This window comes from Juglans regia, chromosome 9 (assembly GCF_001411555.2).
Source record: "Juglans regia cultivar Chandler chromosome 9, Walnut 2.0, whole genome shotgun sequence".
Taxonomy (NCBI): Eukaryota; Viridiplantae; Streptophyta; class Magnoliopsida; order Fagales; family Juglandaceae; genus Juglans; species Juglans regia.
The window spans coordinates 23478287-23505517 of NC_049909.1; the positions used below are offsets into that span (position 1 = coordinate 23478287).

At 30.9% G+C, this 27231-nt stretch overlaps 1 protein-coding gene and 1 pseudogene across 1 annotated transcript; both read left to right on the forward strand.

The window, feature by feature from the left end:
• The first annotated feature begins 9407 nt into the window (after window positions 1–9407).
• LOC108994003 lies at window positions 9408–10867 on the forward strand (annotated as a pseudogene).
• Window positions 10868–22755: 11888 nt separating this feature from the next.
• Window positions 22756–24170, forward strand: LOC108994010 (ethylene-responsive transcription factor 3-like). Its single transcript, XM_018969082.2, has one exon. It carries the CDS (start codon window positions 23100–23102, stop codon window positions 23811–23813), a length of 714 nt encoding a protein of 237 aa, XP_018824627.1. The 5' UTR covers window positions 22756–23099; the 3' UTR covers window positions 23814–24170.
• Window positions 24171–27231: the final 3061 nt, after the last annotated feature.

The window sequence follows — 27231 nt, forward strand, 5'->3', positions numbered from 1 at the left end:
TATTTGATGTAAGAATATAAAAAAAATTGTTGTGATATTTAAAAAAAATTAAATTATTTAATATATTTTAAAAAAAATTAAAAAAATTATAATAATGAGATAAAATAATTTGAAGTATGTATTAAATTCAAATCAAGTCTTGAGTCTTTGTTTCTTTGAGAAATATTACCCAGATATGTCAATCATGTGAAGTTTATTCCAAAGGCGATTTTGGGGTAATAGTGATTAGACTCCAATAATATCCAGAGCATTCCTAGGTTCACCGAAAATGCATTTCGAATAAACATTTTGAATCGGTTATTTCATTTTTTTAATTTTTTTTTATTTTTTATATATTTTTTTAATCATCATAAATATTTTTAAAAAGAATAAAAAATTCATAATATTATTAAAAACTACTTCATTAATCCTTAAGTCAAAAAAAATAATTCGAAACACATTTTCGTGACAAAAAGTATTTCTCTAATATCTATGTAATGGTCAATAACCCAGAAATTCTATGCCTCATTGTCACTCTCATATTCTATAATTATAGTTTATTTTTTATAGAATGCAAAAGTATTTTTTATAAGATGTGAAGTATAGGATAGTAAATAATGATTATGAAAAAAAAAAAAAATCTAATATCAACAATTAAAGGTGAAAGGCAGTCTTCTAAACAAACAACAACAATGGCCTCGGGTCAGACGTGGTGTGTGGCAAATGGGAACGTCGGAGAGGAGAAGTTGAAGGCTGCGCTTGATTATGCATGGGGAGAGGGAGGGGCTGATTGTCAACCGATACAGCCAGACGCCACGTGTTACAATCCTAATACGCTAGTGGCCCACGCTTTGTACGCTTTTAATAGTTTCTATCAAAAGAATACTCGTAGGGCAGGGTGCTGGGACTTTGGCGGTGCGGCTTATGTGGTCACTGAACCACCTGGTATGTCCTTATTAAGACAACTGTAAATACCACTCAGCATGAGCAACTGCAGGTGCAGCCCGAGCACGTCCAGTAGGACCTAGAGCATCTACAAATAACAGAATGGCTGAGTGATCCCAAAATCTGTTTCTGTAAATTCAAATGAAATTCTTTTAAATGTAATTACATTTCATTTAAGTTCTAGTGTATAAATATGGCCCACGGGTCAATGTAAAAAGGGTGAAGAAGACATACAAAACCTTTATAGTATTCAGAATTCCACTGAGGAATTTTCTCAAGCAACTGTTGTCCTTTTCCTTCGTTGTTCTTTTTCTTTCTTCTTTAGTCCTCTATACTTCTCTAATCGTTACACTCAAAATTCGTAACTTGTTTGTTTTCTGTTGTCATGGTTAATTCCTATTCTTATCAAAATTGTAGAAGGGATATTGCTCGAAAACAAATGCTTGCTGAAACAATTACCGCTAGCTGCCGCTTCTCTTTTGGCTAATTAAAATGTAATGTGGCTGTTTTTGTTGCAGGTTTTGGGACTTACAACTTCCCTACAGGGTTCTGAGCGCATGACGAAGAGACTCTGGGAGTTTGGTGAATTATAGCCGTAGGAAAATTATATTTGCAAGTTTGGGATGTAAGAGTAGCATGTATTCTATTTAAAAAGAAATAGATAAAGATGAGATTAATATAAAAAAATATTTTATTAACGATGAAATTATTATTTTTTTAAATAAGTACATAAAATTTGTAAATCTTAAAACTATATCAAGCATTATTCTTGTAGCTTTAGATTGGTTGAGCTCATGATTTTTTTTTCATGCTAGTTTACGGGGAATTGATGACTCGTTTTTTTTCTTCAAATTAATTACTAGAATAAAATACGTTTAGTTGGTTTAGTCGTTATGGATCACCCGGCTCTTTGGTCCACATTCATGCACGTGTATGTGTTTATAGATAATGATAAACTCACAACATTTTATACAACAATGTTTAAAAGGAGGGGTATTTTTGTAAAATACTTTATAAAATTAATGTCATTTTACTAAAATACCCTTATTTTATAACATGTGTTGTGCAAAGTATTGTGTAAAGTATTGTGTGTTTATCACTACTCGTTGTTTTTCTTCATGCTTACAAGTTACCAAAAATTACGTCACTTTTATACTTTCTTGTTCGTCCATTATTCTCTTCTTGAGTCCCTATCTATTCGATTCTCATGTGTTTTTTAAGTCTTGTTTCTTTCAGAAATACTACCCCAGATACGTCGATCATGTCAAGTTTATTCCTACAGCTATCTTGCGGTAATAGTGATTAGACTCCAATAATTTCTATGTTTAAAGTAATGGTCAATGACCTATTAATTTAAGAGAAATTCTATAGATCAGTTACTGTTCACTCTCAAATTCTATATTTATAATTTTATTTTTATAGAGTATGAGAGTATTTTTTCATAGAGTATAAAGTGTGAAATAGTGAATAGTGACTGATAAAAAGAACACTCTCACACCTTCTAAACAAACAACAACAATGGCCTCCAGAACAAACTCCTTAATAACAGTCCATGAAGTGTGAACACAAAAGAAGGATATTTCCCAAACCAGCAATTTATCAGTTTTCAGAATCTTTTACCGAAGCAATCAATTTGATTAAAAAATAAACATGGTTCTCATTAGATATTAGAATTTGAGACATTCTTGTATTTTGTTTTTCCCTTTACCGAACATATAACTTTAAATTCGAGGAATTTATGTCCGGCCACCTGACTACCAGGCCTCGCAAGAGCTGCACCCCGTTTTAGATTCAGTTTAGTTCTTTAGGGCCCAAGAAGATCACGCATATAATAATGCCACATGGCCCACCACCACCCAGAACCAATAGTTCTTTTGGTGGACGGTAGGATTTATTTAGCAAGGTTCCATAATTATCTGCTTGCCTATAAAACGGAAGTGGGCAATTAATTTTACGAAAAATTATTATATTTGTAAGTCGATGTAAATACAAAATAGCACATAATTTCTATAGTGCTTGCATGTTATATTAAAATAATTAAAAATCAAATTCTTAAATCATAGACAGATTCCCACTTGAAGCACGCCTGCAATGACAAAAATATGCATGTCTTCCCATGCTGTTGGGGTATTTTTCACTCAACGATGTCCACAATATAGTCGGATAACTCGCTGGCTATTCGTTGGTGCCTGCTTGGTGGTGGTTGTGCTTGAACATTAATGACTTCCAAATATAAATAAATGACGTGAAATAAAAGAAAGACAGCCATTTATGTGATTCAATATTAGACATACATACACCCTCACATCTTATAAAAAAATATAGATATAACGTATGGGGAGTGAATAGTGACAAATGAGTATAATTCTTCTTTAAGATATTTCTATCACTTTTGTTCTACGATGATCCTATGTTAAATCTTTTGTAGTGGATTTTATTTTATTTTAATATTAAAAAAAACATATATACACATAAATTTATTAGTAGTAATTTTTTTAACATTAAAAAAAATCTACTACATACAGTAAATTACGTGTACTTCTTGTGCACTCTATTGTCGTGGTAAAATTTAGCAATTATTTTATATTAAAAAAATGACTCAGTCAATTACGTCTCCTTGTGCACAAAGAAATACGCAAAAGCTAGCCGTTGCATTTAAAATTTTTGAATTGAAAAAAATTCATCTCGACAAGTAAATATCATAGAACAAGGATTCTTTCTCTAAAATTAATGTGGCTCTCGAATTAAATAGGCATCATATTTTAGATAGATAGAAATTCATTATAAAGAAATTAAAGCTCCAATCTTGAAAAGCGATATTGAGGATTTTAAAAAAGTTGAGTCACTTATACAACTTTCATCTAGTTAAGAAGAAAATAAAAAAAAGGTTGTATTTTCCACTTGCATGCATTCTATTTTGGATCCAGTGCTATTAACCATTCAACCCCATTTTAGTAAGGAAAGGAGACCCAAACCTGCCAAGGGGTTACTACTAACAATCATATTTCTTTTTGTAACTAATGAATTGACTGCAAACCAAACATATGAAAAGAATGCAATCAAGCTAGCTTAAGAAACATTTATTCTCCATAGGTATCCCTTTAACACAATAGGTTATTATTCATCAACCTTTTAACTATTCCCTTATCGATTTCAACTTCCAAATGTATCCATTTAACACAATAGGTTATTATCCTTTATCCTTTATCCTTTAACAAAATATTATTGTACACACAGTAGGGTCATCTTGGTAAGGTTGAATGTCATCATGATTAGCTAATTCCATACAAATCAAACTCAAGAGCCACATAATTCAAGAGCCACCTCGGGCCTCGTGCCCTTTGACTTAGGTCAGGTTTGGAGAGTGAAATAAAAATTTTGTATTTTATTTTTGTACTTAAAATATTATGTTTTAGTATTATTATTGTATTGAAATTTTAAAAAGTTGAATTGGAATTTAAACTTGCCCTAATCTTTTGGACTAGTTTTTGCCAATTTTCTGCAAGAAGTACCTGAACGTGAAATGTAAAACCAGAAGTACTAGCTGGTTTGACTTAACTTTTTTCTTTTTTATTATTTGTCTTCCATGCATAAAGCTGCATCATTTAATGACTTGTTGAACACTCATTCCATTATGTGCAGCCTCATTTCATTATGTGCTGCTTCATTTAATTACAATGAATTTTAAACTATTAAAGGATGGAGCTTTCATTTGATGCATATCTCTTCTTCACTACTCTCTTGCAAAGTAGTGGACAAGCAGAAGGCAGCACCCGCTTCAATAGCATACATGGTAATGTGGTGGTCCAACCATCACAAGTTGAAGGTGAATGAAGGCCACCTATTAAAAAACCTCAACGAGGTGTGTCTTTCACCACTGGAGAGGATAATCTCATTGTTTCAGCTTGGTTAACCATTAGCCTTGATGCTATTCGGGGAACTAACTAAAAATCCACACAAATGTAGGAAAGAATTTATGAATACTATCATGAGTATAAAAAATCAAACAATCTTGAACATTTGATCGCGTCATTGACCAATCGATGGCAATTGACCCAAAAATGCATAAATAAGTTTTGTGCTACTATAGCCCAAGTAGAGTCTTTGCATCTGAGTGATACCACGAAGGTCGATAAGGTATTAATTTATTTTTCCTTTAGTTTTTTTATATGTTTGGACATATTTACATACTAACTTTATCATTTTGTTCATTTAATATTGAAAAGGTAAAAATAATGTACAAAGAAATCGAGAAGGCAACTTTAACTGTAGACACCAACCAAAATAACAACAACATCAGTCAACATTGTCAACGAGGAGGAAACCACATGGAAGACGTCCATCCAATGCTAGCTTAACTCTAGACGAAAATATAAAGATGATGTAGATGCTGAATTTAACCATACCTTAGCTTGCAGGACTACTGACAGAAATACATTCATGGGGGAGAGAAGAGGATTTTATAGCAAGTAAGAGCGAAATAGAGATGAACATCTTGCACTTGAGAAGAAGAAGTCTAAAGCTAAAATAATGAAATTAGATCTTGATGGGATGAAACCAAAGCAGCAACTTTATTTCCAACGTCTTCAAAATGAAATTTTCAATGGTTTAATGAGTAAGTCTGCATTCACATCACCATTTGAGGACTCATCCACACCTTTAAGGTATGTAAGTATTTGTCTAGCCCATTTCGACGTTGTAATTAACAATAGTATATGTTTAACGTATACTTTGTCTGATGTTTGTGGTGGTCAAGCCATATGTGATGGAAATACATGTAACTATGCAGAAACATTGTGATTGGGCATTGTTTTTAATTTATTGTGATGGATAGTAACATTAGTGATGAGCTGACTTACCCAAACTATTGTTTCACGGTCAATATCAAATCTGATCTGCAAGTATTCATTCTATCACTCTTACAACAATTACAGTCCAAAAAGAAATTAAGGATTATTAAATAATATCACATGAGCAGAGTGAGATGATCATAAAATAATGAAATAATTCCTGAAAATAGAACAAAAATTGAACTATTGAAGCAATGGGAATAAATGATCCCTACAGGTAAAATGTCAATCGACAAAAATCAACGCAGAGTTGTAAAAGGGTGTTCCATTCCCACAGAGAAATTTGCAACCAAAGGAGAGAAATCACAATGAGTAGTACTGGTCCTCTATTCCCACGTAAGAGAAGAAAAAGAAAACCAAACATGTTGCCGACTTGCCGCACCAGTTAGTTGAAAAACACGTCCGTCAAGACGGTCTGTGGGCGAATTAATGGGGACATGATGTTTTTTGGGAAAAAGGAAAAACATGATACATACATGGGCGGGGAAGTAAAGGTAAAGCAAAACACCCAGATATTCTATCAACTAAAAACAAAGGGAAATTTCCGGCACCAAGCCGTGGCAGCTTCTCTTTAATTAATTATTTTCTTCTTCTTCTTTCTTCTTTCTTCTTTCTTCTTGCTTTTTTGGTTAGTGATCCAACACGTACCAGCTCAATAAACAAATTAAACCTGATCTACCACTTTTCACCGCGTTTTTGGTGAGCAGAAATCTGCCGACCTATGCACGTACGTACTCATTGAGGGTATTCACTATTCATAATTAGTCAAGCCATCCCAAAGACGCGTATGTATGTTATACTTGGACGATATGATATTCCACCAGTACTTGGGTACGTACGTAGTCTGCAGCCAACTACCAAATAACGTCTTATGTTCCACTATGATCAAATTAGATTATTCAAGATATATAAGATCATCACACTGTTCGTACGTAGTACTTTTCAAACGTACTCCGTTGGACGGACATAAGTCAGAAAACAAGTCAATATGGAGTTGCATGGGGTTGGCCTAATCTTCACTGACAATTAAGAATCTGTTTCACCAACTTCTGAAGTATAATACTATTGGATCGAATAATTAAGAAATTAAAGATTTAATTTGGAATTAACTTCGTCTAGATTAATTTGTACGTACTTTATGCTTTGAGGGCGAGGATTGGTACGTACGTACGTAATTCGATCGTGCCCAATTTGAGGTCCCATATATTAACGCGCAATATTATTATAGCTACAAACTTGCACAATATGCAAAGCCACAGAGTGTTATAGTTTCTAATTTATTTATTCTTTTTATTATTTATTTTCAAACCACACCCGTTGATGAAGTCAGTGACGCTAATGGTCCGCCCTGCTGTTCTCCATCCCTAGCCGAAATCTCCTAATTTGTCATGCAGCTAGCTAGCTAGGGTGAAGTCGCGGGGCTCGTCGTTATGTTCATATGGATGAAACTTGTTTCATTAGAGATGCATGCAAAATTCCGTCAGACTGTCCACATGCATGCATGCACGATGCTTTTCTTTACGATAACTAACTAGGATTTTGTTAGATACAAGCGAATTCGTGCACCATATCGCGTATCGATAATTTTTTTTTTTTTAAAAATGAAAAAATATTTTTTGAGAGAAGAAGAAAATCTTATATATCATAAAAATTATTTTCATCTTTAATTCACATTATTTCGTTAAATATATGTATTACATATCAATATTAGTGCACAAATTGGTGCACAAACTTGCTTGCAATAAGATTTTTCCAACTAAATAACAAGTTTTTTTTATTTTGATGGCAGTTCTTTGACATTGACAGATACGGCTATATAAAAACACGTACCCAAAACATAAAATTGTGCAAAATATATAGTTTTTTTTTTTAATTCCATAACAAGCCTTTTTGTTTCAAATAATAGTTGCTGAAACAAAATATGAGATGAGTTGAAATTAAAATTAAAAGTTGAATAAAATTATATTTTTTAATATTATTTTTATTTTGAGATTTAAAAAATTAAGTTGAATTGTTTATTTTATTTTATATGAGAATTTGAAAAAATCTTCATTAGTTTTCATAACTCTTCTTAACTCATAAAAAATAATTTGTTTTTTCAAATCTCAAAATAAAGATAATATTTTAATAATACTTCAATTTTACAATATTTTTATTTAACTTTTTTCCTCTCTTTTCTTAAAATTTAAAAAATATTTAACTCAAATTATCTCACTATTATTTACAAATTATTTTATTATTATTCATAGAATAATCATCGCATCTCATTTCTTAAACAAACATGGTTGTTCTCCGAAATGCCTAAAAGTCTCCATTATTGCTGTACGAAAGGACTTCGATCATGATATCAATAAAAAAACTATCCTTAATTACTGAGCTTTTAGTTCTCAAAACTACTGAATTAATGGTAAAGCCTTCGGCTTTGAATTCCCTGCAAACCATTGCGCAGTATTGTTTGAATTATCAGAGCATATATATAAATATATATATCAACATCGATCAGTATCATGCAATATAATGTGCTTTGATATAATTTGCCGCCACGCACATTTTCAATGCTTTAGAGATTGCTATCATATTCGCATTCTCCCCCTAATTATCTTGACAAATATATATCTTGTGAGGACGCAGCCTCTTTTAGTCAAAATATCATAGCAGCTATCATAGCAGCTAGAGACGTACGTTGAACTGATCATCAAGAATATTTAATTACATTTATGTCATAGAAAAATTAGTTATCTGTTCAATAATGTGGACAGTTCCGTGATCTATTTTTTGAGACATTATAAAATAAAAAGATCGAGAAATCTGATCAGCAGCTCAACTTCTCATTGTATGGAAATTATTTGTTTGGTTAATTAATATGTACCTGAATATATATACGGATCAACTCCCATGCACGATTTTGTCACATGATCCTTAATTTGTTTTTATTTTTTTATTTTTAAAAAGGATCATTAATTAAATATTAAAACTTTCATGATTTAGCTTCTCAATTCGGAAAACAAGTTGCAATCAATTTACCTTATGATCGACCGCTAAATTTGACCATTAAAAAAGTGTTAATTAATTTAGAGATAAAGTTAGATGAGCTATATATTAATGTAGTTGGGGTTGTAATATTTCAATTATAAGCTGATAAGTTTGAGGGTACGTAAGTTGAACATAATAATAGCTAGCTAGCTAGTTACCTGGGCCATTCTTATTTTTCAATTTCATCATGATTCCAAATTAAATGCAAAGCAACACAAGAAATTAAACTCAACAACGCACTAAGGAATTCATGTCCGCGTCGATGAGGCATATTGTACGTTACTTCCACCACCTTCCCGTTCTCAGACGAACCCACCTGGGTGAGAAAAGAAAGAAAAAACCATGCATGGTAGTTAATCCTTCCTAATCTAACACCAAGAAAAACTGTAATGAAACGTTCGAGTAGGTGGGTGCAGGGAGATAGTCATGGCCTAACAAAATGGGTTACGTCCCGCCCGTTGGGCAAACAAAAACGGAGTTGGGGTCCTGGCCTACCACTTCTTCAATCCGTTTTCTCCATTAAACCAACTCTCTTTCGTGAACAGTCCACACTGATCCTAAAGTCTCTATAAAACCACAAAGTGTCCGACCTTAACCAAATCTCCCCTCCCCCACTCTCTATCCTGCGCTGTTTCCTTCAAAAAGAATCGGGGAGCATGGCAAAACTCAGAGTCTCCTACTTGCTCTTGCTTCTCTCAATTTCAGCCTTTTCAGGTCTTTCTTTTGCTCTCTAAACCTTGTATCAAACTGTGCATTTTAATTTATACCGTTAGTGTAGGTATATATATTTATGCTTACTTTAATATGCCCCTGTTTTCTATTGCAGATGGAGGTTCAATTGGAATAAACTATGGTCGAGTTGCTAACAACCTGCCACCTCCATCGAAAGTGGTGGAGCTTCTGAAATCTCAGGGATTCAACCGAGTTAAGCTTTATGACACCGACTCGGAAGTCCTCACTGCGCTAGCCAACTCGGGTATAAGTGTCACCGTTGCACTCCCCAACGGGCTCCTCTCCTCCACCGCTGCGGACCAATCGTTCGCTGACAATTGGGTCCAAACCAACATCTATCAGTTCTATCCTGCTACCAAAATCGAAGCCATTTGCGTCGGAAATGAGGTATTCGCTGACCCCAATAACATGACCAAGTTTCTCGTACCCGCCATGAAGAACATCCATGCCTCGCTTGCCAAGTACAGCCTTGATTCTGCTATCAAAATCTCGTCCCCTGTAGCTCTCACCGTACTCCAATCTTCGTACCCATCCTCATCCGGATCTTTCAAGTCCGAGCTAGTCGAACCCGTCATGAAGCCCATGTTGGACCTTCTGCGTCAAACCGGGTCGTACTTCATGGTCAACGTGTACCCATTTTTCGCATACACCGCAAACTCGAACGATATCTCCTTAGACTACACTTTGTTTAAGCAAAACCCGGGTGTGGTGGATTCCGGTAACGGGTTACGTTACAACAGCCTGTTCGATGCCCAAGTCGACGCCGTTTTCGCTGCCCTGTCCGCTCTCAAGTACGATGACGTGAAGATAGTAGTCACTGAGACTGGGTGCCCTCACTGGGTGATACGAACGAGATTGGTGCAAGCCATGACAATGCGGCCTCGTATAATGGTAATTTGGTACGCAGGGTCCTCACCGGCGGTGGAACCCCCCTACGACCACAGGATCAACTTGACGTTTTTCTCTTCGCCTTGTTCAACGAGAATGAAAAAACGGGTCCCACATCGGAGAGGAACCTTGGCCTATTTTACCCCAGTGAGCAGAAGGTATACGACATACCCCTGACACAAGCGGAGCTCGACGGTGGCCAGTCAACTCCCCTCAACGGGAGCAAGAGCCAGCAGATTCCACCAACCGGCGATGTAACCGAGACATCTGTGGGCTCGGGTTTAACAGTTTCCATAAACTCATATCAATTTTTAAGTTTATTTTATGTAATTTTTTTATGTATATAATAATTCGCAAAATTTACAAATCTTAGAAGTGTATTTGTAGCTTTGAATTGGTTGAGCTAGATTTTTTTTTCAATCTAGTTTATAGGGAATTGATGACTTGTTTTTTATCTTTAAATTAATTACTAGAATAAAATACGTTTAGTTGGTGTAGTAGTTCTGAATTACCTGGCTCTTTTGTCAGCCTTCATGTATCTGTTTATAGATGAGTATTGCTATTCATAAGTCCATACACCACACATCATAATTTTTTTTAATTTTTTTAATTTTTATAAGAAAAAATTTTGATTTTATTATTCTTAAAATAATTGAATTATTATATTCATAATTTATATACCATACATTTGATAAGAGAATAAAATTATAAAAATTATAAAAAGAATGGTGTGTGGTGTATGAGGCTTAGGAATAAAATTTTTCTTTATAGATATATATTTATTGGAAAATGATAGAGCCATCGCTGGTGGCTGGGAGCCACCGTTAGTTCTATCATGTATTTTTTTATGTATTTTTTTTATAATTAATTTTATATAGATGCTTTTAATAATTTTAAATATTAAATATAAATAAAAAAAATTATAATATTATTAAAAAATACTTCTTTAATTATGAAGTAAAAAAAAAAATTATTTTTTTATTTTACTTTGTGATTAAAGAAATATTTTTTTAATAATTTTTTTTACTTCATGATTAAAGAAGTGTTTTTTAATAATATTATATTTTTTTTTAAAATATTTAAAATTATTAAAAATATCTATATAAAAATAATTATAAAAAAAATACATAAAAAAATACATACTAGAGCCAGCGGTGGCTCTAGCATCACTCATATTTATTATGGAGGGTTATGTACGTTAACGTCGCTAAGGCATATATATATATATATATATATATATATATATATTTTATCTTTTGTTTTTCTTCATGCTAACAAGTTACCAAAAATTCCATCAATTTCATCCTTTCTTGTTCGTCCATTCTTATCTCCTTGGGTGCCTTTTCGATTCTCATGTGTTTTTGAAGTCTTGTTTCTTTCAAAAATACTACCCCTGGGATGTTAAAAAAAAAAAGGTGGGGGAAATTGGCCCGAACTGGTTAAACTGGTCTGATTTTAGACCGGTCCGATTTGGAACCGGTTTCTTTAATGGAAAAACGGGTCGGAACTGGTCCGGTCCGGTTCTAGTTTTAGGATTTTTAGACCCGAATTGAACCGGTTTTATATAATATATATATATTTTAAATTATTTTTTTAATATTATATAATATTTTTTATATATAATAATATATAAATAAATTTAAAATTAAATTGAAATTGTAAAATTTTAAACTGAAATTGATAAATCACGTTAATTGAAAAAAAAAATTATAAATATCAAAAGATTTGAATTTATATGCCGAAGTTGTATATAAGATCAATAAAATAATATTTATCAAAAAAGAAAAAAAAATCACTCAAATATTATTACCAAATTTTTATGACCTAATAAATTCTCAATATATTATTTTTTATAAGTACATAATACATTAATAAATTAGTAATACTAATATACGTTAGTATATAATGTATATTAATTAGAATTTACATTTTATGGCCTAATACTAATAGTTTAATACTATATTACTATTAGTAATATATTTTAAGTCTACATATAAATTAGTACGTATACTTTAAAATTAGAAAATTGGACCGAATCGGACTAGCGTAAAAATCAGATGTACCGGTTTAGAGAGTAACTGATACGTAATCAGTTTTAGAAAATACAAAATCAGTACATACTAATTCGATCCTAAATTTTGTCTAAAATCGAATCAGACCGGACCGATTTGTACCCCCATATACATCAATAATGTCAAGTTTATTCCTACAGCGATTAGACCCCAATAATTTCCATGTTTAAAGTAATGGTTAATGACCCATTAATCTAATATCAACGTGAAAGGCAGCCTTCTAAACAAACAATAACAATGGGGCCTCCAGAACAAACTCCAGAATAACAGTCCATGAAGTATGAACAAAAAAAAAAAAAAAAGGGATATTTCCCAAACCAGCAATTTATCAGTTTTCAGAATCTTTTACCGAAGCAATCAATAAGATGCAAAAATAAACATGGTTCTCATTAGATATTAGAATTTGTGACATTCTCGAATCTTTTTGCCCTTTATCGAACATCTAACTTTAAATTCGAGGAATTTATGTGGCCCACCTGCCTACAAGGCCTCGCAAGACCAGCACTCAGTTTAGTACTTTAGGGCCCAAGAAGATCTAAAATTCACCATCAGGATCACGCATATAATGCCACCCGGCCCACCACCCAGCAACGATATCATGATTGTACAAGAACCAATAAAGTAGAACAAATTTTCTCAATTTGATTTTTAAAATCAATCAAGTTTGGTCTAATTTTAAATTGAATTTAACATCTAAATATTCAATTATCAAATTAATAAACTTATCTCAATTCAAAACATTCTTACACGTGAGACTCATAACTTTTTTTCAACTTAAAACATCTTTATACGTGGGACTCATAATTTTTTTTAATTTTTTATAAAAAAGTATTAAACTCATATTAACATCTGAACATACTTTAAACTCAATTTAGACAAACCACACGTAACTTCTTCTACTACTTAATTCATTACTATTTATAAAAAACTCAACTCAACTCAACATCTCAATACTTCTTTTGGTGGACGGTAGGATTTAGCAAGGTTCCATAATTATCTGCTTGGCTATATATAAATGACGTGAAATAAAAGAAACGCAGACATTTATGTGATTCGATATTTAGACATGCATACTCATTACTCGGATTATGGATCTAAAATTTATTATAAATAAGTTTAATGCATGCAGCTCTCTCCTCATATTCTCTCTAATCTCTCCGTCAAAAAGTTCCCTCTATCGTACGATCGTCTTTTCTTTGTGGTTTTCTTTACGACACTTCTCCTATCAACCTTTTCTCCTAAGTAGTCTTGACACAAAGTTTTATATCTTTCATAAACACGTAAAATCATATTTTAAAATATGAATATTTTTATAAAATAATAATACTTTTATAAATTATCCTTAATTTAAAACAATATAGTTACGCAAAAGAAAGCTATAAGTAAAATTATTTTGCTTTCATTATTCGTAGCTAGGGCATTGGTCTTTAGAGCATCTTCATTAGATTGGTTAAATTTATCTTTAAAATTTAGTCAATATTATATTTTTTTATATTTGTCTATTCTATTTAAATTCAACCCACACATTAGATTAGTCATTCACTTTCTATAAAATAATAAATATTATTAATTTAATAATTTTTTATCTAATTTATTTTTATCACATTTTGTAACTCTATAAATTAAATGTTAATAATAATTATAATTAAATTAATATTAAAAAATCATATTTTTAAAAGTCATTCAATGTTAATAAAAAAAATATTTAATTAAACTTATTTAAAATTCTATTTAAATTTCGTAATTACAAACTAAATTATATTTTTACTTAGAATGAAAAATTAATATTTTAATATTTGTTTAAAGTGAAAAATTAATATTTTAATATTTGTTTAAAGTGAAAAATTAATATTTTAATATTTAATAAATGAATTATGATTTTTTATTTTTACTTAATTATTGTAATAGAAGTTTAAATTATTTTAGATTTATTTAATTTAATATAAAATATTTTTTATATTAATTATATAAATTTTAACCAATCAAGTCAATGAGAATACTGTTATATACAGCGTGTTAACGAGTGAAAGTTACCGAGGCATATCAATATCACGCCGCGTACACAGGTTATCATTTATCAATGTCGACCATAGCCGTACACGCACGGCAGTAGGAGCTGGATTGCAATTAATCAATGGCCAACAAAGTGGAGGCAAAAGGCGTGTGTAGATTGTTGACTCTGCATGTGTGCACTGCGTTTCCCGGAGCTATCGTGCGTTTCCCAACAAAGTGCCAGTGGCGTGCTGCGCATACTTTAGCGTCATATTTAAGATATCAAAATTCTTCGATTAAGTAATTATTTATGGAAAATTCTATGCTTATCCTTAGTGCTCCGCTGCTATTTTTTTTTTTTTTTTTACTATGTAATTAAGTTAATACTTTTTAATAATATTATAATTTTTTTAAAAAAAATATATTAAAAAAATCATATAAAAAAAAGCAAAAAAATAAAAAATGTAAATATAACATATGGGAGTAAGTAGAGGCAGATGAGTATAATTATTTTTTAAGATATTTCTACCACTTTTGATTTACGGTGATTACGGTGATCCTATGTTAAATCTTTTGTAGTGGATTTTATATTTTTTAATATTAAACAAAACACAAATACACATAAATTTATTAGTAGTAATTTTTTTAACATTTTAAAAAAATACTATTACATACAATAAATTACGTGTATTTTTTATACACTATACTGATGTGATAAAATTATACAATTATTTTATATTAAAAAAAATAACGCAATCAATCACGTCGCCTTGTATGTAAAAGAATACGTAAAAATAGTTACGTTTAAAATTTTTGAATTGAAAAAATATCATCTCCACAAGTAAATATCATAGATCAAGGATTCTTCTCTATAATTAATGTGGCTCTCGAATTAAATAGGCATCATATTTTAAATAGATAGAAATTTATTTACAAACTTACCTATAAACATGCTAAATATTTTAATTAAATATAAATCTATTTGCAAACTTATTTATTGAGATATTAAATATATTGTCTTATTTAATAGCTAGAAAATTTTGAGTTTGTGTTGGAAGGAGGAGATGACGCGTGGCGTTAATGGTCAACAAGAAAAGGAGAGGAGCCAGACGCGTGAATGCGGAGGTCACAACCACTGTGGCCATCCATCCCTCTCCTTGCCGTCCGTTCAATCCCCTGTACCGCACATTAACGCCACCTTCGTTGTCGCTTTGCACACCACCGAACCAATCTCTATTAAAGAGAATAAAAATAATATAACGACAACCAACCAAATATTTAAAACAAAACTAAAATAAAATAAAGAGAAGATAGGGGATAGGGGTAAGGGCTGGGCTGGAATGGTTTTTGGCAGTGGGTGTGTTGGATGGGGTCCTCAGCATCCACGTCATATTTCTAAAACTTCATAAGTCTCGCTTCCTATTCTTTCTTTATTTTATTAAAATAATTTATATCTAATTTTTTTATTATTTATTTCTCACTTTTTTTTACAATATTAACTACTCACTCTTTTATTATTTTCCTTATTTTTAAACTATTACTCTCTAACAAATATTTTAAACAAAAGTTTAAATTATTTTTTTAGATACGATAAATATTTTTAAGAAAATTTTATATTTTTTCAAAATTTTATTTTTACAATCATAATATTTTGTAACACATAAATTTTACAAAATATTAGGAAATTAAAATCGTATATAGCATTGTAGAAATGTGTGTTTGTTAATAAAAATTCGTTAAATGTTTAGTCAAAATGATTTTATTTAGTATTATTGAAAGATATAAAAATATAATCATCCTCACATTAACAAAAAAAAAAATGATTTTTGTGATATTTAACAATTTTGAAAAAAGATTAGGAAGAATAAACATATCTAAATGTATTATTAAATTTGGAATAAAAAATCAAAAGAATGATTTGGCCCAATTTGGTTTGTAGATTAAATGAAACTATCTCATCTAGTCTATATGGATGAGATAGTTTTGTCTATCCAAATAGTTCATTTCACATCTCACTAATTTTTAATATAAATAATAAAAAGAATCTCATACAGCGAAAATTGAAAAGAATTCATTTGTAATTAAAATAGAATAATCAATAAGTCATTATTAGAATAATGTATTTTTATAAAAGAAATTGATAATTTTGTGAGTATAGAATAGAACTGCATTTTGGAATTTTATTATAAAATTCGAAATTAATAAATTATTTAAAACAAATCCACAACATAATTCATATATTTATTACAATAATCAAAATTATTATAATTTATAATTAGAATAAAAAATTACGAATTTCTTATATATAGAAAAATAAATAGATACAAATAAATTTTAAAAAAAATTATAAATTTTTGCCAACAACTTTCCAATATATTTTGGGATTTAAATTTTTTTTTGGAATTATAAAATAATTTCGGCCAACAACTTCCCAATATATTTTGGGATTTAAATTTATTTATGATAGATTTTTAATTACTCATAAATATTATTTTTTATTAATATATTCATAATTATTACTCAATCATTAGTGGGACCCACCCCATTATCAAAGAGTGCTTCTACATTCACACATGGGATCAGCTCAGTGTGTTTCCCTTTTTTTTTTCTTTTTTTATGAAATTTTTTTATCATTTTTGAATATTTTTTTTAATTCACAACATAAATAAAAAAATACTTACTTTATCATTAAGTTAAAAAAAAAAAAGTCGGGATCCCAATTGGGAATACCTAGTTGTGGTTTGAGTATTTTTCTTTATCAAATAAAAATAAAAAATATCTCATCTCATCTCACTATCTAAACATACATTTTTTTACAATCTATCACATATTATCTTAACTCAAAAAATCTTACTACTATTTAAAACATTTGATCTCATATCATCTCATCTTAATTGTGTATGCAAACCGGACTAGATTTAGGATGAATGATTTTGAATAAAAAAATCTAAATGTTTGTTAATAAAATTAAAAAAAAAAATCAACAGTACACACCTTAAAACCAAAAGTTATTATAAGGAATCGGATGTAGCTCATTTTTCGTATCTTTTCATATTTTTTTCTATAATTTTGCTAAGGACCAATTATGAGGAATTGGATGCTAAGGGCACCAGCAACCCATTCTCTATAACCAATTATTAGCCAAATTTTAGGAAAAATATATGAAAAGTGAAAAAATGGGAGTTACATCTCATCCCTAAAATAAGATTTGATTTTAGGATCGCTACATCATTTTGTAGCACTCCTAAATCATATTTTATATTTTTTTTATTCTTCTAAACTTATATTTTAATAGAATATAAAGAGTGAATATAAATGGAAGTGAGATAAAAAAAAATAAAAAATAAAAGATAAATATTATTATAATAGAATAGATAAATAATAAGAGTGAGATGTACGGAATTTTAAAAAGATAAGTAAAATTTAGAGAAATATATTTTTAACTAAAACTTAGGAAAAAATTTGTTCACCTCGAAGGCCTTTGAACGGACTCCTACATTTCTTATATATATTCGGACACAACGTGGCTTCCGCACTTTTAGGACTTGTGTGTATAGATAAACGATATTACCGTATCTTATCTCGTAATTATAAATTTTTAAATTTATATATAAAATATAATAAATAATTTAATAATTTAAATTTTAAAATAATATTATTATTAAAAAATAATATTTTATTCAACTCATCTAAAATTATTTCATCTCATTTTACTATCTAAATAAACCCTTATAATGCAATTATGAGTCTCAATTCGAGTTGTCGACTCTAAACCAGGCAATAGCATTATATGGTGTAAAGGGACTCAAATTTTCAGATGCACCGAATGGTTACTTTTTTATGAATTATGGTTTTGTTGAAGGAAAAATTTAATTGTAACGATTATGCGTGTTAATATATGTATCTATTCAATATGATTGATTAGAAAGTATATTTTATTAAAAATAATGTTAATTTGAATTTAGAATATAAAGACAATAATATTAATACGTATATTGGTATATAAATTTACTTGTACATAGTAAAACTATTTGCTAAATATCAATAGAAGCCTTCCAATAAAAGTACGAATTACAACCAGAAAATAGATTTCCTTCCCTTTTTATTGGAAGGGTAGAGCTATTATTTATTTATTTATTATTCTTCAAAATATTTATACAAATAATAATATATACAGTATAATCTATTTCAAAACAATACCTAGTTAAGAATATAATATTTATTTACTTTATCATATGGGGGAGCATATTCAACGCTTTGGCCGCAATCTCTAGTTCCATGGCGTTGAGTCGACTGCCCGTAAATTTTTCAAAGCAATACACGTGTAAAGGAAAGCGTACCCCTCCGAGAACGATAAATAACGTTGAAGCACCGATAAAATGTCCATGGTCACCGATTTTTTTTTTAGTACTTAGTTATTAAGTAAATATTTTTTAATAGTATATTGCTATTATGTCATTCTATTTTGTTTTTTCATTTTATCCGTTCATGAATTTAAATTATTTTTACATTTTTTTCATTTACTTATTAATTAAAGAAATAATTATTAGTATATTGATATATTTTTATATTTTTTAAAATTATTAAAAAAATATTAATAAGAAAAATTAAAGAAATTAAAAAAGAGAATTTTGTCTAAGTAAGGGCACACTCAATAGCCACTGCTGAGCAGCACCCTAGTAACACTCTTTTTAATAACGTTGTGATTTTTTTCAATATTTAAATATATAAAAAAAATGTATGAAAAAAATATTTATATATCGTTTAGATAGTGAGTTGATATGAAATTAATAATTGAAAGTTGAATAAAATATTATTTTTAGAGTTGTGCTACGGATCAACCACTGTTTACGACTAATCTGTAGTACACGTTACGTGTCCACTCTCTCTCTCTTTTTTGTTGGTGCAAAACGCATAAAACCTTCTACCCCTCTGTCTCTCTCTTCCTCTCTCTCTAGTGCCTCTTCCCATAAGCGCTCGCTCTCTCTCTCGTCTCGGCTTTTTCTCTCTCCTCAACTCTCTCTCATCCCTCATCGACTATCTCTCTCTCATCCATCAATTTTCTCTTAAATCTGTCTCACTCTCAACTCATTTGATGAAACGGTGCGTTTGCTGCCCACGTCAGGTGTGCGTCGAAAGTAGTGAAACAGTGGCTGCTCTAAAAAATATTTTTTATTTTTAATATTTTTATTGTGATGAGATTTGAAAATGTTAAATTATTTATTATAAATTTTAAAAAAATTATAATAATAAAATGAGATAAATACTTATTGCATGATCTTAATCTTCTCAAAAAGAATTTGTCGGGCATACCATCGGGTGGTTGAAGCAAGACTCTAAGCTGTATATATTCACCACCTCACATAAAAGTTACACGCCTCCCACCGATTGCTCACAAGTTGCAATCATGTGCCTGCTTTCGCTGACATTCCCACTCCTGTGAAAGTGAACACTATATAACAGCATTAGATATAATTTAGATCGTCCTCTACATATAGACAACCTGAAATATATGATGTTTTTATCATTCTACTTATAAATCTAATTGTTCGTTAAAAAAAAACTTATAAATTTAATCATGGTTAGGAATGTAATAACTCAAATACTCATATTTTATACCAAATAATTAATTTCAATTTCAATTAAAATAGGGAGGACCCTATTCAATAATAGGTATTATATGAATTATCTTATTCTTAAGAGCACATCATCCACATCACTTAAATGATAATATTTAATTCCTAAAAAATTTATTTTTTAAATTAAATTATCACATAACAGTATATAGTGTAAATGAGAGACTTTATAATAAAAGTAGTCATATATATGTATGTCATCATGCGTCTTAAATTCTTGATAACCATTTTTGTGAAGTGATTTGCTATGGATTAAATTCTCGTCGTCTAATTTCAAGTTTTCAAGTAATTAATTGGAATTAGAATCTTATTTTATTTATCACTCTAACAGACTTTATTTATTTTTGTGAACGATATGATGATCTTAGACCTGAATGATTTTCATATCTTGATTCGTATGTCCTTGAGAATGATAGATAGGAAACAAATGGATTAAAAAAAATGTAACAATAACCAAAAGAGGTGGTGGGCACGAAAGTTGGTTCTTGTGTTATTGGTTATTTAATGAGGCAGGTGAAGCTTTTGGGGTATGACTTTGTAAGTAGTCTTATTTACACATGGCAGATTTCTTTGATTTTTTTTTTTTTTTAATGTCAGTCGTATTGACCCATCAACATGAAAATTTGTTTTTACAAGATTTATTAATTCATTTATAATAATGTTTTTTTTTTTGTGATTAATTATGATGTTTTGTTACGTCTTTGATGGGCAAAGGCAATATCATCCGGAGGGCCCTTCCCTGTTTTCTTTATTGTTTTTTTCTTTTTCTTTTTCTTTTCCTTGAGAAGCAGCAAATAATGCTTGGAAGGCAGAGCAAATAGGAAATTATCAAAACTGGAAATAGTATTGAGGAGTGTGTTCTACGAATGATGAAATTTTGGTACTACATAATTATTCAATTTAGTTGTGGAAATTAAAGTTCGGAGTATGGTAAGGTTAACAACTTCACCAAACGGCAGATTGTGTAGTGAAGAATACGTTATCTTCATTTACAATAAAATAAATAAAAGAAAGAAACTTATTAAATGTTTTTATTTATTTTTCTTAGGCACCAAATTAAATAAAAAAATAATATTTGTGTTTCTAAACTGCAAGTCTCACTCATTTCCTTTAAAAAATAGATAATTTTTTATAAAAAAAAAAGTTAATAAATTTAAGACTCACATAAAAAATTATATTTTTAATAATAGATCGTATTTTTTTAAATGATAATACGCGAAATTTGCATATCTTAAAACTCTATTAACTATTTCATTTGCCTCGGTAAACAAGTATTGAAGAAGAAAGAGCATCCTCGTTGAATTATGTAAATGTAAATCTAATGAAGAGTTTAGCTAATAGACCTAAAAATTAGTCTACATTAGATTATGCAACTACAAAAAGATATGACTTTCTTCGTTTGGTTTCAAAAATCCTCTTAACTCATCATTACAACTTTTTCAAATTCTAACATAAAATATAATAAACAATTCAATTTTTTCAAATCTCAAAATAATAATAATATTAAAAAATAATATTCTAACAATATTTTATCATCTCAACTCAACTCAACTCAACTCACTTTAACATCCAAACACAACCTTAGTTACAGTAATTTAAGATTGTTGATTATATTTAATGGTCACTATAGTTAGATCAAAATGATTAAAAAATATTTTCTCTCTCATTCAAGTACTTGCTATTTTTTTTGCTTTTATTCTTTACCATTTTTCCATTTCTTATTTCGTTTCTTTGCTTTTCTTCTGCATTATTTATTTTTATTTCAAAGTTTTTTTTTTTCACCTGTTAATGCTGGGTTCAATCTTTCAAATTTAGGATATTTTTTTTTTAAATTTGTGCTTTGTTTTAGTGCTCTTGAGGGCTGAGATTTATTACACTCCATAAATATTACTCTACACTTGTATTAATATATTTTCACAAAACTCTTAATTTAGAAATTTTTTTTTAAATATGATTAAATTTATAATATTTTAATTAATAGATAAATAATCTAACGTAAAAATAAATTTTGAGTAAAATAGTTAAATACAAAATCATGTCATACTAGACAAATTTTGTATTTGTATTTACGTAATCTAATGCTAACGCTGTTATAGTGGATAAGAAGACCGATGAGCAAATTCTCAAGTCTGCCGTAAGAGGGTAGCCGATTTATTATTCCATTAATCTCCTCAGCATTGCCAAAAGAGCTGTCATGGACTATGAGTATTGTTGACCAATATCAAAAGCAAAATAAATAAATAAATACATAAAAAATGAGTCTTTTCTCCCGTAGATGAAAAGAATATGATAAAAATTAATTAAGCAGGGGAAAATTACAGATAAGACTGACTCATGAATCCTCTGCATCATTACTATCACCAAATGGAAAAAAAAATACACAGAGAGCAGAGAGATGGATAGAGAGAGGGAAAGAGACATGACACATGAAAGCAATAAGCATTCACACAGAAAATTTACTAGTGGACATTAAAGAATGATGCAGAGGACCCATTTTAGTCATTTTCTCCATTTCATTATTTTGTAAAAAATAATACACAGAATAATGAATATCATAAAAATAAATAAAAATAAAACTAAAGAAATGAAATCGATAAAGCAGCAGAGAAATCAGAGGAGGGTCGGTTTGTGGGGGCAAGAGAAAGGTCGAGAAATCGAGAAAAGCAAAAGAAAGAAAAGCCATTACAGCCAGAGAAACCCAAAGAACCCACTCCCCCAAAAACAAATTAAAATTAAAATTAAAATTAAAATCGTTTTTATTTTCATTTTTATTTTGTTGTAGAAGAGAAGGTGCTCCTCTGCTTCCATACCTATACGGTTCTCCTCCCACCCCCATCTCTTTCCCTCGCAGCTATCTTCTGCGCTATTTCTTTAACCATGTTCATTTTCTTCTAAGCTCTCGTAAACCCTGTATCGAAAAACAGCTTCCGTTTGATTTGTTGTGTCGATCGCTTATTCTTTATCGGTTAATCATGAGGAGAGGGAGAGGAGCCGCGGCTAGGACGGTGGTCGCGGATGCGTCGGGAGCCCCGGTTACAGCAGTTTCGGCTTTGAGAAATCCAGGCAATGAGCCACGGTATCGGGGCGTGAGAAAGAGACCATGGGGTAGATTCGCGGCCGAGATCAGAGACCCTTGGAAGAAGACCCGTGTCTGGCTCGGTACCTTCGACTCGGCCGAGGACGCCGCCCGAGCCTACGATACCGCGGCTCGCAACCTCCGCGGCCCCAAAGCCAAGACCAACTTCCCTCTCTCCCCCTCTTCCTATTTCTCTCCGTTCAATCCAAACCAGAACCACCAAAACGGCGCGTTTGTGGATCATCACCGTTTGTACGCGATGAACGATGGTTTCCTGGAGCAGCAGATTATCGATCCCCCGAGGCCCGCCTCCAGCAGCATGAGCAGCACGGTCGAGTCCTTCAGTGGGCCCAGGCCACCGCCTCTACAGTCCAAGCAAGCTTTTGTGGCGGTACGGAGACGACTGCCGAAGCCGCCTCCGTTGGTCCCGGAGGATTGCCACAGCGACTGCGATTCATCCTCTTCGGTGATCGACGACGACTGCGATATCTCGTCGTCTTTGTGCCGGAAGCATCCCCTGCCTTTCGATCTCAACTTCCCACCACCACCACCGTTGGATGACGTTGACTTTTCGGGTGATGATCTCCGGTGCACTGCCTTGTGTCTCTAATTATTGCGATGATAATGATGATTATGATGGTTATTATCAATGATTTTTCCTCTATTTTTTCTTAATTTTATTTTTTTCACATTCCCTCTCTTATTTTTCTTTCTACTTTTTTTTCCCCTTTCTAAATGCGAAAAAAGAAGAATTTATGAGAGAAGATTGTTACAAAACGATCCTGAATTTCCAGGACGCATTGTGCTTGATGGGAATCGCCCTTTCCTTTAAGGATGTATGATGCCCTTATTTTTATGAGATGTGGGGGTTCTTTACCCACCTCGTACAGATCCATCTCTGTAGTCGTCAATCTACTGCCCAATTTACTTAGTTTGAAAATGAAAACTTCAAATCTGGTTGTATTTTTTTGTTCTTGTTTTTCATTTCACGAATCTGATTTGCTTCTGTAATGTGGAATGGTTAGATCAGGATAGTTAAGAACTGCATAGCTTGAGATTAAGCAGCAGATCTTATATCGTTCAGTTTGTCCGAGAAACGAATCTATAAATTGGAAGACATTTTTTATTAACTAGTAATTTGGGGTATCCAGTACCCAGCAGAGGGCTGAGTTTGGCATATTTTGTGTTCCTTCTCTAGATGCATGAAATTCTTTAGATTGAGGGCTATAACCTATAGGGGAGGATGTGATTTCAATTATCCACCAGGTTGTCCCTTTTGAACTTGGACACTTGCTTGGAAAACCCAGATGGAATTTTCCCGGCATCTTCCTTTTCGCACATCGGGCGATGTGAAATTTGTGCATTTTGTTCTTTTCTGAAATCGTTTTCCCTCCAATTCCAGTTTTATGTGGGATGTATCAGGATGTGCATATTGAAATCCAGATAAACTCCACGAGCTCTATTTAGCTAAGAGAAATATTTTAGCCACTAAGAGATTACATAAAATTAAATTTATAAACTGACGTGACTTAATGTAGTATATCAGATTATAAAATTATTTTTATTATAAAATAGATTTAATAGATGATATAAAATCAAATTAGTTTATGAGTTTACTTTTGTGTAATATTTTCAGTGTCAGTAACAATTCTCTTTAGCTAATCCAGCCTTGATATTGAAAATGAAAGTCCAATGAAATGAATAAATACACGTAAAAGTTCATTACTTTAACATCTTTTGTACACAAAAAAAAAAAAAGGTCTTTTAACAGGATTAAAAATAAATAAACAAACTTATTTTGCCTGTAACCTTTGCTTGAGTTGTTACGTGAAAAAAAAAAAAAAAAACAATTATTATTTTTTGGAGCCGAAATCATCCTTCGTGCGCAAGCCTAGGTAACTTGGTCTTGGTATTTTTTGGAACTGAATGTAGATATTGCCTAAGGCGCACTAACCCCAATGCTTGGATCATCTAACCCAGAGATATATATGAAATATATGGGCGAGCCCAAACACAAATTTTGGCCATGCCCAACCCATTTTCCGATGATGATGGTTGTGCATGAAAACTAGGGCAGGGGCGATCACAGCTAAGAGTTTCTCTCTCTTTGCTCGTGCCAGTAAAGCTAAAAAGATCGAGAGAGCCGATTTGAATTAAAAGATGAATTGAGATATTTTAACTCATTTCACTAATTATTACTATTTATATATTTCAACTCACAAATTTTATTATTATTCATAAATCATCTCTAAATACAAACGGAGCCTAAAATTGCAAAAACGACAACGTCATCGGTAACATTTGTTCGTCAGCCTCTCCACTCACTAGTTAGTCATGCAGATTCAGCTTGGAAGGTAGAAAGGACAGTCGATCAGTTTCTTTCCGCCCAAGCCCCAATTAAGGACACATGAACAAACAAGCATGCAACCAACATCAAATTATGCATGCAGATTCAAAGTGTTTTTATCTGTATAATTAATATAAATAAATAAAGAGCTGATCTTTCATCGATCAATATTCATTCAACCATGCATTCATGATCGAGTTTTCTTCTAATATTCCAAAGATGTACTTGTTGCTTGCTCCAAACAACACCAGAATATTTATCGACAGTGATGGTTCAATTTTACGCTCATTCAAGTGCATTCCCCGGCACCTAGCTCTCTCTTGATCTATTGGCTTCATTTTTATGATCTATCTCTATTAATCCTCCGACGTTAATGGTTGCTGAGACGTATTAGTCGTAGTACTGATTAAAAAGGTAACGATGATGTAGGATGGTGCAATAATTTTGAAATAAGTACAAATTATGAGACGTATCTAATTAGATACAAATGTTTTTTTATTGATTGATTCCTCTATCTCATTGGAGGCATGAAGGCTTTCATGAGAGACTGATCATTACTGCTAGGGCTGAATATATCTTTGCAGTACTCATTCATCTACGTACAAGTCGAGGAAGGGCCCCAAAAAAAAAAAAAAAAAAACCAGGCCGCGAACCCCTCCCAGATAGTTGTGAGTCATTCCTCAATATGGGCTCAAAGGCAAGGGCCCACTAAAGCCCAAATTTTATCTGGTTAGAAAGAACCGGAGAACATAAAAAAAAAATGTTGTTACGTAGGGGTGAGAACAAATTCGAAAATCTGACTTTGCTTCTAATTGGAGTCAGAGTAGGATTTTTTTCTCCTAAAAAGTTGGAGTCCGAGTCGGATTCCACCTCCGACTCCGACTTCGATATTGTACATCAGTTATAAAAGTGTAGTTTTCTATACATTCATGATATATGTTTTATATAACTATAACTTTGTTAAATTCAATAATAATACAAGTTAATTATTATAAAATAATATAATTATATTATAAAATAAATAGATTAACAATAATTTAGTATATGACATATATAAACATCATACTAATGTATAAAAACTATTTGTAATACTAATGTATAATAACTAGTGTATAATGACATTTAATACTAATGTATAAACATTAATCTATAAACTTATAATAACATGGAATCCTATTATACTAATGTATAATAACTAAAGTATAATAACATGTAATAGTAATATATAATAACTAGTGTATAATAACATATTAACATGTGTACTAATGTATTATAAAACTAGTATAATAACATATAATACTTAGTCTAGTACATCATTAAATTAGAAACTAATATAAAAATATGTAATTAATCATTATAGTACAAGTCTATAAACTATAATAGGAGTACGTTAGACATTAATAGTCTAGTATATAGAGTACAAGTATAACGAGTTAATAACATTATAGACTTATAGTACATATAATACCAATGTATAATAACACTAGTATAATAATTATATTTAAAATTTAGACAATATAGTACAAGTCGATTTAAATAATAATTGTTATCAATCAATACTAACAATTAAATTGAGTGACGGAAATTTTGTTATAAAAACCATAATTAGAATGATAAGTTGCTAACAAAGTGTTTTATTTATTTATTTATTTGTTTTATGGGAAATAGATTTCTTTTCATT

Excerpts from the sequence above, each read along its gene's own strand:
- LOC108994010 (XM_018969082.2), top strand. The coding sequence starts at position 23,100 with ATGAGGAGAGGGAGAGGAGCCGCGGCTAGGACGGTGGTCGCGGATGCG.